The 13,968-nt window shown below is 43.9% G+C and overlaps 2 protein-coding genes across 3 annotated transcripts; both read left to right on the forward strand.

Moving 5' to 3' along the window:
• The first annotated feature begins 150 nt into the window (after positions 1-150).
• On the forward strand, positions 151-4,297 carry xrcc3 (X-ray repair complementing defective repair in Chinese hamster cells 3). The gene is made up of 7 exons (XM_079180866.1): positions 151-346; positions 575-712; positions 810-1,010; positions 2,184-2,338; positions 2,411-2,623; positions 3,409-3,443; positions 3,698-4,297. Exons 1-7 carry the CDS (start codon positions 292-294, stop codon positions 3,912-3,914), a joined length of 1,014 nt encoding a protein of 337 aa, XP_079036992.1. The 5' UTR covers positions 151-291; the 3' UTR covers positions 3,915-4,297.
• A 1,812-nt stretch (positions 4,298-6,109) lies between these two features.
• LOC306711657 (protein Z-dependent protease inhibitor-like) lies at positions 6,110-13,850 on the forward strand. Of its 2 annotated transcripts, none has more exons than XM_079180672.1 (6): positions 6,110-6,237; positions 8,288-8,581; positions 8,657-8,938; positions 10,336-10,609; positions 10,740-10,887; positions 11,220-13,850. In XM_079180672.1, the coding sequence occupies exons 2-6, from the start codon at positions 8,302-8,304 to the stop codon at positions 11,406-11,408; spliced, it is 1,173 nt and encodes a 390-aa protein (XP_079036798.1). In that variant the 5' UTR covers positions 6,110-6,237; positions 8,288-8,301; the 3' UTR covers positions 11,409-13,850. The 2 variants fall into 2 exon arrangements, with proteins under 2 accessions (XP_079036798.1, XP_079036799.1); XM_079180673.1 differs by having other exon boundaries at positions 6,174-6,237; positions 8,239-8,581.
• Positions 13,851-13,968: the final 118 nt, after the last annotated feature.

Raw genomic sequence — 13,968 nt, forward strand, 5'->3', positions numbered from 1 at the left:
AAAGAACATAATAAGATGGACTGGATGTTATTGTTTAAATATAACCAGACTCCCCCGCAGACCAGATTAAGCGGGTCCAACCAGCGCCGCCTGATGACGTCTTCGGGCGCTCGTCTTCTGTGCCCGAACACGTCATCTGGCGGCGCCGGTGTTTTGCGGAAGTAGAAAGAGAGCAGCGGAAGTTTCTCGTAGAAAAACAACGTTTCGTGACTTTTCCACGGTCTCTTGTGTGAGTGAAGCAGCGGGAGGACATGAAGACATGAAGACAGGAAGACTTGAAGACATGAAGACATGAACTGGGACCAGCTGGAGCTCCACCCGAGGATCATAGCAGCCGTGAGGAGAGGTGACACCAGACTCCATTCACAAACATTACACTTTAACATCTCATTGTTTAACATCAACTTGTATGAATTACATACAAACACGTGTTAGAAGAGCGATGGGCCACTACTGTAAACAACTAAAGTGAATATAATAGAAGTTCTGTTTGTTAAATCTTCCTCCAGATGGTCTTAAACCCTAAAACCTCGTCTGTGAGGCGGGTTATGGTAACCTTGTGTCCCCCCCCCAGCTGGACTGAGGTCCCTCCCTGACGTGTTGAGTGTCTCCAGTCCAGACCTCCAGAGACTCACCAGTCTGTCCGGCTCAGACGTCCAGCAGCTGCTCACCGCCGCCGCCACAGCCTGCAGACGCCATCCTCCAATCACAGGTCAGGGATCAGTGAGGAGCCTTCTGATTGGACGTTACAGGGGTGATGTCACAACGATGCGTTTTCACTCACCCGCTGTGTGTCTTTGTGTTTGCAGCCCTCGAGCTCCATCGCAGGTCCGAGTCCGGCCTCAGACTCGGTTTGGGATGTCCCGTCCTGGACCAGCTGCTGAGGGGGGGGCTACCTGTGGGGGGGATCACGGAGCTGTCTGGAGAGAGCGGAGCAGGAAAGACCCAGCTAGCTCTACAGATCTGTCTTTCTGTACAGTACCCAACACAGTACGGAGGGCTGGACTCAGGTCAGTGAACGCACCATCAGGACAGTACAGAGAGCTGGACTCAGGTCAGTGAACGCACCATCAGGACAGTACAGAGAGCTGGACTCAGGTCAGTGAACGCACCATCAGGACAGTACAGAGAGCTGGACTCAGGTCAGTGAACGCACCATCAGGACAGTATAGAGAGCTGGACTCAGGTCAGTGAACGCACCATCAGGACAGTACAGAGGGCTGGACTCAGGTCAGTGAACGCACCATGAGGACAGTACAGAGGGCTGGACTCAGGTCAGTGAACGCACCATCAGAGGAAGCAGAATGAGCTGAATAGAAAACAGAAATTTGATGGAGAACCGATGTAGAAGCTGAAGCTGTTGTTCTAACGTGGTGTGTTCACAGACCCGTATTGATGTTAACGTGGTGCGTTCACTGAACCGTGTTGATGTTGACGTGGTGCGTTGACTGACCCGTGTAGATGTTAACGTGGTGCGTTCACTGACCCGTGTTGATGTTGACGTGGTGCGTTGACTGACCCGTGTTGATGTTGACGTGGTGCGTTCACTGACCTTTGTGAATGTGTTAAAGTGGTGCGTTCACTGACCTGTGTAGATGTTAACATGGTGCGTTCACTGACCTGTGTAGATGTTAATGTGGTGCGTTCACTGACCTGTGTAGATGTTAACGTGGTGCGTTCACTGACCTGTGTAGATGTTAACTTGGTGCTTTCACTGACCTGTGTAGATGTTAACATGGTGCGTTCACTGACCTGTTTAGATGTTAACGTGGTGCGTTCACTGACCTGTGTAGATGTTAACATAGTGCGTTCACTGACCTGTTTAGATGTTAACGTGGTGCGTTCACTGACCTGTGTAGATGTTAACGTGGTGCGTTCACTGACCTGTGTAGATGTTAACGTGGTGCGTTCACTGACCTGTTTAGATGTTAACGTGGTGCGTTCACTGACCTGTTTAGATGTTAACGTGCTGCGTTCACAGACCCGTGTTGATGTTAACGTGGTGCGTTCACAGACCTGTGTGAACGTGTTAAAGTGGTGCGTTCATGACCTGTTTAGATGTTAACGTGGTGCGTTCACTGACCTGTTTAGATGTTAACGTGCTGCGTTCACAGACCCGTGTTGATGTTAACGTGGTGCGTTCACTGACCTGTGTTAACGTGGTGCGTTCACTGTCTCTACAGGAGCGGTGTACATCTGCACTGAGGACTCGTTTCCGATCAGACGTCTGCAGCAGCTGATCAGGAATCAGGCGTTCCTGCGCTCCGACGTCCCTCCTCCACTGATCAGCAGCCTCCAGTTCAGTGACCACGTCTACGTAGAACACGCTGCTGACCTGGTGAGGCTCACCTCTCACCTCTGATCAGTGACTGACTGTTCAGGTGCTCACAGGTGGTTTCTTTGACTCCAGGACTCCCTGCAGGTGTGTCTCTCCCGTCGAGTCCCCCTGCTGCTTGCTCGGGGTCTGGTCCGGCTCCTGGTGGTGGACTCATTGGCGGCTCTGTTCAGGTCTGAGTTTCAGGCTGCTGATTGGCTGGAGAGGACGAAACAGCTCATCACTTTCTCCTCCACACTGCGTCACCTGAGCCTGGAGTTCACCACACCTGTCCTCTGTATTAACCAGGTAACACACACCTGTCCTCTGTATTAACCAGGTAACACACACCTGTCCTCTGTATTAACCAGATAACACACACCTGTCCTCTGTATTAACCAGGTAACACACACCTGTCCTCTGTATTAACCAGATAACACACACCTGTCCTCTGTATTAACCAGGTAACACACACCTGTCCAGTCGGGCCGTCTCAAAAAGGGGTTTTCACTTAGAATGTCAGTATTTAAGTATTTTACTATTTAAATCAGTGAGTGTCTGTTGATGGTCTGTTGAGGGTCTGTTGATGGTCTGTTGATTGTCTGTTGATGGTCTGTTGAGGGTCTGTTGAGGGTCTGTTGATGGTCTGTTGATGGTCTGTTGAGGGTCCGTTGAGGGTCCGTTGAGGGTCTGTTGATGGTCCGTTGAGGGTCTGTTGATGGTCCGTTGAGGGTCTGTTGATGGTCCGTTGAGGGTCTGTTGATGGTCCGTTGAGGGTCTGTTGATGGTCCGTTGAGGGTCTGTTGATGGTCCGTTGAGGGTCTGTTGATGGTCTGTTGACGGTCTGTTGATGGTCCGTTGAGGGTCCGTTGATGGTCCGTTGAGGGTCCGTTGAGGGTCTGTTGAGGGTCTGTTGATGGTCCGTTGAGGGTCTGTTGATGGTCTGTTGAGGGTCTGTTGATGGTCCGTTGAGGGTCTGTTGAGGGTCTGTTGTCAGTGAGGGCAGACGGTTCTTTAACGAGGTCGTGCCACAGAGAGAAGAGGTTTGTTGTGTGTGTTCAGCGTTTCTCATGTCCAGCGTTTCTGTCTTTCAGGTGACGGATGTTTTCAGCTCAGACGACAGTTTGAGGTAAAAACTTTTTGATGTTTTCTTCTTGAAAAATTATTAAAAGACAAAAGTGTATAAAGTGAGATTGTTCTTCTGAACATTTAGTAGTTAATGTTCTAAACGAGATGATTTACAGACACTTCTGTACAAAGCATCTGATTGGTGGAGAGGTGTCATGTGATAGTTTATCACTAATTCTTTATTTTAAATGACTCTTCTGTTGAATAACTTCAAGATGAACATATTTAATAACATTATTTCTCTCTTTCTCTCAGCCAATCGTCCTCCAGCGTGTCACCAGCTCTCGGGTTGGTTTGGGCCAATCAGGTGATGGTTCGGCTAATGATGCGCCGTCTCCAGGCAACGGTTACCCACGGCGACCAGAGCAGCGCCCTCCGCAGGCTGGACGTGGTACTCGCTCCTCATTTAGCACAAAGTGGGCGGGACTTAGCTGTTTGGAGGGAGGGGGTCAGAGGGGTGATGAGCTCATAATATATAACATATAGATTATATTATATTATATATATAATATAATCTATATTTGATATATACTCTGTATATTATATGATGAACTACAACAGAAAGTTAATGAAGACGACGTTTCATTTCACTGTTTAACTGGTTTAAGATCTTTTCTAACAGAAGTTTTTTATGTGTGTTTGTATGAATCAACACTAGTTTTAGACTAAAGTCTGATGTGTTGTCTGATTATTATATTATATATATATATATACACATTATAATATTATAGTTACAAATATACAACGTAATGATACATCTCCAGAAAGACTACAAGTATATTTACTGTGTAATATGAAAACACTTTTTGATAATAATACTAAATATTCTTAATGCACTCTGTTGTACTACTGCTACTTTCACTTGTAACATAGTATTACTACACTGTAGTAGTACTACTATTACTTTAAAAACCATTAAAAACATCAAAGCATGAGGCAAAAGAAAAGGAGATTTAAAAACAATAAGAACATTAAACACTAAAGCAGCGTAATAAATAGAACACAGTAGAGAAATGATTCATCTCCTTCAATGTGTTGAATTAAAGGCAGCAAACAGAGAAGTCTTCAGTCTGGATCTAAAGCAGCTGAGGGGCTCAGCAGACCTGCAGCTTTCTGGACTTGGTTCCGATATCTGGAGCAGAACACCTGAACGCTGCTTCTCCATGTTTAGTTGTGACTCTGGGAACAGGAAGTAGACCGGTCCAGACCACCTCAGGGGTCGGGATGGTTCATCAGGTAGCAGCACATCAGATGTGTTTTGGCTCTAAACCATTCAGTGCTTTATGAACCAACAGCAGGACTTTAAAGTCAAGTCTCTGTTGGACAGGAAGTCAGTGCAAAGACCTCAGACCTGGACTGATGTGATCCTCTTCCTGGTCTTAGTGAGGATCAGCTGCAGCGTTCTGTTGACTTGTTCCAGAGACCTGTAAACACTCCGTTACAGGAGTCCAGTCTGCTGAAGATGAACCCTGCTGAGACATGAGTCCTCTAGTCCTTGATGTGGTCTTCAGGTGATAGGAGGCTGATGATGTCATAGTCTTGATATGCTGTTGAGGTCTGAGTCCAGAACTACTCCTAGATCTCTGGCTTGGTTTGTGGTTTCTAACATCAGTGATTGAAGCTGAGCGCTGACTTTCAGTCGTTGGTCCTCGGAACCAAAAACATGACTTCTGTTTGATCTTTGTTTGATGAAGAACGTTCTGGTTCCTCCAGTTGTTGATGTGTTCAGTGCATTCACCTCGTACGGGATTATAGTCCTCTGTGATAGAGTTATGTAGATGTGTGTGTCGTCTGCATAGTTATGATAACACACTCTGTTGTTCTCCATAATGTGAGCCGGTGGAAGCATGTAGACGTGGAACAGAAGAGGCCCCAATGTGGAACCTTGGGGAACACCACATGTCCTTCAGTCAGCTCTGATGTGTGATGAGCTGCAGACACAAAGTAGGATTCGTATTATTACTCTGTAGTAGTACGACTGCTACTGTCACCTGTAACATAGTACATATAGATATAGAGTTAAATAGAGCATATATAGATATCTATCTCGATAGATTCTCATGTTTTCTTATTGCTTCTAAACTTAAATCAACAAACATCAATGTTCATTTGTTTTGCCTGGTTTTAAATGTTTCCTTCTTTAGCATAAAACTCATAACAGACTAAATGTAGACGTTCAAATTCAAGATGTCACTGATAACAATAATTGGCAACTGATTGTATCTGTTTTTAAATCATTTAATTTAATAATTTAATGATTTAATGATTTCAGCTGACTGGTTGATTTTTTTAATGTCTTTTAGATCCAAACACTCTGACAAGAAACCGGAAGTAGAAAACAGTTCTATTCTGTTCTATTATTTTCTATTGTCCTCCTCCTGAGTGTCTCGTGCAGCAGGACCACCTCCTGCTGACATTTAAAAGGGACAACACCATGACGTCAGGCAGCTGTCAGTGCGCATGCGCAGTAACTTCGCCCACACAAGTGACCGGAGGTCTGGAAAATCCGCTTTCAAAATAAAAGTGTGAAACTACCCGCGAGCACAGCGCGCTGTTGGAGACAAACAAACGGGTTTTATCTTTGTTTTATTTGATTTTAAACAGTTCAAATCACCGTTCAGGACTTCCGGGACTCCGTAGTTTCTGTTTCTGAACCCTACGTGGAGACACGACTTTTATTTTGGAGAAATAAAACCGGAAGTGATGTTGACTGATCGGCTCACGAGCTTGATGGTGATGCGCAGCTCGTGAAGCTCGAGAGCAGAAAGACGAAGATCAAAGAACATCGACTGAAGGTTTGTTTTCTATTGTTTGTTGTTTACTGTCTGACGTCAGCTGTGTATCAATACGTCATCAATATACAGGTAGATGTCTGTTTATCAGCGGCGGCTGGTGGAAGAGTTTCTAGGTCGGGCCATCCAATCAGTTTCAGCTAACATCCCATAATGATTTAATGCAAAAACATGAAGCTATCAAACACGCATTACTACTTTACAGTTAAATATTTAACATTTATTCCAACTCGAAAGAAAGCAGCAAATAACACTTTATATCTGTGTGTGTGTTTTATATTATACTGAGTATTATTATAGGATATTTATTATACTGAATTTCCTGTGAGGGTGACTAAAATAATCCTGACGTGTTTATCAGATATAAGCTCTGATGAGTTTTCTCTGTTGATTTATCATCTATTACATGTTGATGCCTCCATGAACGAGTTGTCATGAAACTATGTAGAACAACAGATGTTCACTTTGCTAACATGTAGCTGACAGAGTTCTCATGTCTCCTTACCTCCTCCCTCACTCCCTACCCTGGTGTTCTCATGTCTCCTTACCTCCTCCTCCCTCACTCCCTACCCTGGTGTTCTCATGTCTCCTTACCTCCTCCTCCCTCACTCCCTACCCTGGTGTCCTCATGTCTCCTTACCTCCTCCTCCCTCACTCCCTACCCTGGTGTTCTCATGTCTCCTTACCTCCTCCTCCCTCCCTCCCTACCCTGGTGTTCTCATGTCTCCTTACCTCCTCCTCCCTCACTCCCTACCCTGGTGTCCTCATGTCTCCTTACCTCCTCCTCCCTCACTCCCTACCCTGGTGTTCTCATGTCTCCTTACCTCCTCCTCCCTCACTCCCTACCCTGGTGTCCTCATGTCTCCTTACCTCCTCCTCCCTCACTCCCTACCCTGGTGTCCTCATGTCTCCTTACCTCCTCCTCCCTCACTCCCTACCCTGGTGTTCTCATGTCTCCTTACCTCCTCATCCCTCACTCCCTACCCTGGTGTTCTCATGTCTCCTTACCTCCTCATCCCTCACTCCCTACCTGTCCGTGCTGGATCTGTCCTCGTTGTTTTAAAGCTAACTTAAGTTGTTAGCATGACATCATCCAGCTAGCCTAGCCTGTCTGGTGCAGCTAGTGGAGAAGCTTCACGTGCTGCTTCTCTTTCCCGCTAGTCTGCTGTGTGATTGTGAGCTCAGGCTGATCTGGGATCAGCTCTTTGACTGAAGTTTCTCCTCAAACTTCTCCTCTCATACGGGTCTTGGAGGAGTAGTGCTCGCGCTCGCCTGTAGAGGCTTCTCCTGACGAGAACGCGCAGTGGGCCCCACGCTGAATCTATTTGAGGACGCTGATTGGCTAAATCGTATGTCACTCATTTCTATCCTTAATCAGCGATTGGCTAAACTGCTTCACAGACCCGCCTCGTGGGGCCAAATACTAGCTGCGCGTTCTGAGACGTGACACAAGCGAGATGATGAGCAGACAGGCTGCATACAAAATCCCCTTCAAAATAAAAGCACAGGATTTTCTTTTCTTGGCCCCCTATTGACCAGCCGCCACTGCTGTTTACAGTCTGACGTCACAGTTTGTTTTCTATTGTTTGTTTGTTGTTTACTGTCCGTCAGCTGTGTATCAATACGTCATCTCATCAATAGATGGATCTCTACAGGGTGATCAGATCACAGTGATGGGAGGAGATTATTGTTCAGATCTCATCAAAACATAAACAATCCTTTCAAACTAAAAGCCTGGTTAAAAAAACCATAAATAAACAAAAAGTAGAGTAAACTAATATTTGTGGGCGTGGCCTCTGTGACGATCGATAATTAGTTTGTGACAAACTGCTCCGATCTGAAAATGTTTTATTACAAATTGAAATCACAGAAACATTAAAATGACTTTACATTTATATTTTAGATATTAATAATCATTTATTTATTCATAGAGTGAGCAGGTTATTGATGACATCGTTAGAAGAACATTTGTGTCACAGAATAATCAACTCTTTATTGTTACAGATTAAGAGAATAAAACAGTGGTGTAACAGTGAACTGTGTCCTCCACCAGAGGGCGCTGTTATCATGACTCCCTCCGCCCCGCTCTCATTGGTCGTCCTCCTCCTGAGTCTGTGCTCCTCTGAGCCCGTTGGTCCATCGGTGGAGGATCTGACCAATAGGAACACAGACTTTGCCGCCCGACTGTACCGAGCCGTCTCCAGCCGGACCGACGACAACGTTTTCCTGTCTACGTTCACGCTGTCCACCGGGCTGCTGGCGCTGGTGAGCGCCTCCAATGGGCCGACCCGGGACCAGCTGCTGCAGGGACTCAGCCTGACTGGACTGGACCCACAGACCCTCCCAGGTAGGTCTGAGGTCTGAGGTCAGTGGTCAGTATTGCGACTCATACCTGTGAGACTACAGTCTCTGCTGTTCTTAGACCTGTTTCAGAGTCTGAGGACCGCCGTCCAACAGGAGAACCTGAAGCAGGGCGTGGCCGTCCTCCCGGCTCAAGGCTTTCCAGTGTCGTCCTCCTACCTGGACCTGGTTCAGACTAAGTTTGGGGGGAACGCTCAGAGTCTTGTCTACACGGTGCCGCAGGAAGCCACTGACACCATCAACCGCTGGACCCAGGAGCAGACGGGAGAACAGGTCCTGGAGCTGGTGACAGACCTGGACCCAAACACACAGCTGCTGCTGGCCACCAGCGCCTTCTTTAAGGGTACGCGTCTAACGCTGCGTTCACAACTAACCCAATGTTCACGCCGCGTTACTCACAAGATAATTTGTGTTTATTCAGCTTATTCACGCTAGACGGAGAGGGGGTGTGGCCTATCGCCATGGAAACCGTTATCAACTAAACCATTTATTAACCTCCATCAACAATGAAAGAAATAACCTCTATTTCTGTTTAGTACTTGTAGAAGTCTCAGATATCTGGAAACTAAACTCCTTCTTGTCTGGTTCATCACAGCTGTTTTCACTGTCTGTTTATTACAGATGTATAAACACTAAATACATATGTTTATAACAGATGTATGAACACTAAATAAACATGTTTATTACAGATGTATGAACACTAAATAAACGGGTTTATTACAGATGTATGAACACTAAATAAACAGGTTTATTACAGATGTATGAACACTAAATAAACAGGTTTATTACAGATGTATAAACACTAAATAAACATATTTATTACAGATGTATGAACACTAAATAAACAGGTTTATTACAGATGTATGAACACTAAATAAACAGGTTTATTACAGATGTATAAACACTAAATAAACAGGTTTATTACAGATGTATGAACACTAAATAAACATGTTTATTACAGATGTATGAACACTAAATAAACATGTTTATTACAGATGTATGAACACTAAATAAACATTTATTACAGATGTATGAACACTAAATAAACGGGTTTATTACAGATGTATGAACACTAAATAAACATTTATTACAGATGTATGAACACTAAATAAACATGTTTATTACAGATGTATAAACACAAAATAAACATATTTATTACAGATGTATGAACACTAAATAAACATGTTTATTACAGATGTATAAACACTAAATAAACAGGTTTATTACAGATGTATAAACACTAAATAAACATATTTATTACAGATGTATGAACACTAAATAAACATGTTTATTACAGATGTATAAACACTAAATAAACAGGTTTATTACAGATGTATGAACACTAAATAAACAGGTTTATTACAGATGTATAAACACTAAATAAACAGGTTTATTACAGATGTATGAACACTAAATACACATGTTTATTACAGATGTATTAACACTAAATAAACAGGTTTATTACAGATGTATGAACACTAAATAAACAGGTTTATTACAGATGTATGAACACTAAATAAACATTTAGCTGTGATTTAATCACAATAAACAGATAAAAGTGATGCAGAAATAACTACATAATGATGCAGATTAGTAAAAGTTTGAATTCATGTTTTGTTCTCTCGAGTAAATAACTTTTAAAATACTTTGTCCTGGTGGGAGGGGCTATCTATAATAGGGTGTGGTTGTCTGTTTCTCTCGGTGTCTGTCTGTATTAATAAAGTTGTGTCTCTGTTGCAGCCCAGTTCAGTCCGTCCTTTAACGCGTCCTTCACTCAGGACGAGCGTTTCTACGTGGGCAGGTATGACGTCGTGATGGTTCCCATGATGTTCAGGTCCGATAAGTACTTCCTGGCCTACGACCCCTCGGTGAAGGTCGGCGTGTTGAAGCTGCCGATGGTGGGTGGGGCGGCCATGTTGGTTCTGCTGCCTGATGAAGGTGTGGACGTCACCGCCGTCGAAGAGGAAGTGACTGGAGAGAAGATCCAGACCTGGATCAGACAGCTGAAGAGGACGTGAGACACCTGGTTTCCTTTCCTGCTTCCTTATTTCCTACCTTGTTCATTTATGTCATTTGTTGTCTCTTAGTGATTATTTAACAGAAACAATGAACCCAACAATTCTGATGTTTTATTTTGTAAACAGGAAGTTGGAGGTGCAGCTTCCTCGCTTCCTGTTAGAGCGTTCCTACTCTCTGCGGGACGTCCTGCAGACTCTCGACATCACGCAGGTGTTTCAGGAGGATGCTGACATCAGCAACATCAGTGGATCTGAAGGACTCAAACTCACACAGGTGAGTTACTAGAGATCTGATGGGACTGTGGGGCTGTTGGACCGGTCTATAAGGTCCCACATCAGAGACCTGATGGGACTGTGGGGGTGTTGGACCGGTCTGTAAGGTCCCACATCAGAGACCTGATGGGACTGTGGGGGTGTTGGACCGGTCTGTAAGGTCCCACATCAGAGACCTGATGGGACTGTGGGGGTGTTGGACCGGTCTGTAAGGTCCCACATCAGAGATCTGATGTTGTTTTTATCTTTTATTTAATGAATTACTTTTATTATTGTGTCTCTATTGTTGGTTTGGTCTTTTATTTTGAAACACTTCCTGTCTGTTTTTTTCAGGTTTATCATAAATGCGTCCTGTCTGTCGACGAGAGCAGCAATGACATCACTGCAGGAGGCGGAGCAAGCACTTCCTCTACTCTTCCTCCTCGCCTAACCGTCAACAGGCCCTTCATCTTCATCATCTACCAGCAGACGAGCGGCGGCGTTCTGTCGATGGGCCGCGTGGTCGATCCCTCCAAGAAGTAAAGAAACCAAACCTGAGGCCTGAGACCCCCTGAGGGGTCTTTAGATACATCTGAGGGTCCTGAGAACGTTTCATATTTTACACTAAAGTACTTTTTTGTTTTGTCTGAACCATCGAGAAGCATGATGAGGATGATGATGATGATGAGCTTCATCATTCAGGAAGAAGTTTATTGATCCTCTGACTTTACAACAACCACCATCAATGTGTCCAACACTCTGGTTTATGACCCAATGATACTGGTTAAACTGGTCCTAACTTAGACACTGGTTAAACTGGTCTTAACTTACTGACACTGGTTAAACTGGTCCTAACTTAGACACTGGTTAAACTGGTCCTAACTTAGACACTGGTTAAACTGGTCCTAACTTAGACACTGGTTAAACTGGTCTTAACTTACTGACACTGGTTAAACTGGTCCTAACTTAGACACGGGTTAAACTGGTCTTAACTTAGACACGGGTTAAACTGGTCCTAACTTAGACACTGGTTGAACTGGTCTTAACTTACTGACACTGGTTAAACTGGTCTTAACTTAGACACTGGTTAAACTGGTCTTAACTTACTGACACTGGTTAAACTGGTCCTAACTTAGACACGGGTTAAACTGGTCTTAACTTAGACACGGGTTAAACTGGTCTTAACTTAGACACGGGTTAAACTGGTCCTAACTTAGACACTGGTTGAACTGGTCTTAACTTACTGACACTGGTTAAACTGGTCTTAACTTAGACACGGGTTAAACTGGTCTTAACTTACTGACACTGGTTAAACTGGTCCTAACTTAGACACTGGTTAAACTGGTCTTAACTTACTGACACTGGTTAAACTGGTCCTAACTTAGACACGGGTTAAACTGGTCTTAACTTAGACACTGGTTAAACTGGTCTTAACTTAGACACGGGTTAAACTGGTCCTAACTTAGACACTGGTTAAACTGGTCTTAACTTACTGACACTGGTTAAACTGGTCCTAACTTAGACACTGGTTAAACTGGTCTTAACTTAGACACGGGTTAAACTGGTCCTAACTTAGACACTGGTTGAACTGGTCTTAACTTACTGACACTGGTTAAACTGGTCCTAACTTAGACACTGGTTAAACTGGTCTTAACTTACTGACACTGGTTAAACTGGTCCTAACTTAGACACTGGTTAAACTGGTCTTAACTTAGACACGGGTTAAACTGGTCCTAACTTAGACACTGGTTGAACTGGTCTTAACTCTTAGACACTGGTTGAACTGGTCAGCATTTACAGACACTGGTTTGTGTCAGTGGTCATAAACCATTAAGGTTGGACACGAGGAGACGTGTGGTTAGTAGTAATAGTATTAGAGCTACTGGTACTAATACTATTACTAGTATAAGGAGTAGTACAACATATAGACCCTTTTACAGTTTGTAAATGATGATGTGTAGAAATATTTAGTGTCCACATAGAAACATGTGGAGGAGAAACTTAGTGTAACTAAACCTAATCTAACCTTAACTAAACCTAATCTAACCTTAACTAAACCTGATCTAACCTTAACTAAACCTGATCTACCCTTAACTAAACCTGATCTACCCCTAACTAAACCTAACCCTTAACCCACTTCAAGTCACTAAATGATCTGTCTGTTATCCACCAACCTTTAAGTTACTATGAGGGACACATTCAGCTGAGTCACTAGTTAACACGGTCACTGGTGATTCAGCTGAGTCACTAGTTAACACGGTCACTGGTGACTCAGCTGAGTCACTAGTTAACACGGTCACTGGTGACTCAGCTGAGTCACTAGTTAACACGGTCACTGGTGACTCAGCTGAGTCACTAGTTAACACGGTCACTGGTGATTCAGCTGAGTCACTAGTTAACACGGTCACTGGTGACTCAGCTGAGTCACTAGTTAACACGGTCACTGGTGATTCAGCTGAGTCACTAGTTAACACGGTCACTGGTGATTCAGCTGCGTCACTAGTTAACACGGTCACTGGTGACTAAGCTGAGTCACTAGTTAACACGGTCACTGGTGATTCAGCTGAGTCACTAGTTAACACGGTCACTGGTGATTCAGCTGCGTCACTAGTTAACACGGTCACTGGTGACTAAGCTGAGTCACTAGTTAACATGGTCACTGGTTAAAGTGAAACACCGGGTTGTGACATGAGAACATGAAACAGACGTTTAGATGTTGGAAAGAGTTTTAATTCCGTGTTTAAAGCTTGTAACTCTGTAAAAGGGTCTATTTGTGGTCAATGTTGTGATGGAGACACTAGTTACTGGTGTAACTGGGTTTGATTTAAACCATTCAAATGCACTTAAAGACTAATAACTAATGATAAACCGATGACTTTGTTTAGTTAGCATGACAGCCGCTAGCATAGCATTTGTACCGTTCGCATGTGTGAAAACATCCTGTACTTATTTAAATAAGTGTAAAACATTAAACATTAAAATTAACTTGTCTTTTGTCACACAACACATGATGTCATCAAACAGCACAGTGACATCACATTTTCCAAAAAACAATCAACACACAGTTATATGGAGTCAGAGAACATTCATCCGACCAATCACG

This window comes from Pholis gunnellus (genome assembly GCF_910591455.1).
Source record: "Pholis gunnellus genome assembly, chromosome: 19".
Classification (NCBI taxonomy): Eukaryota; Metazoa; Chordata; class Actinopteri; order Perciformes; family Pholidae; genus Pholis; species Pholis gunnellus.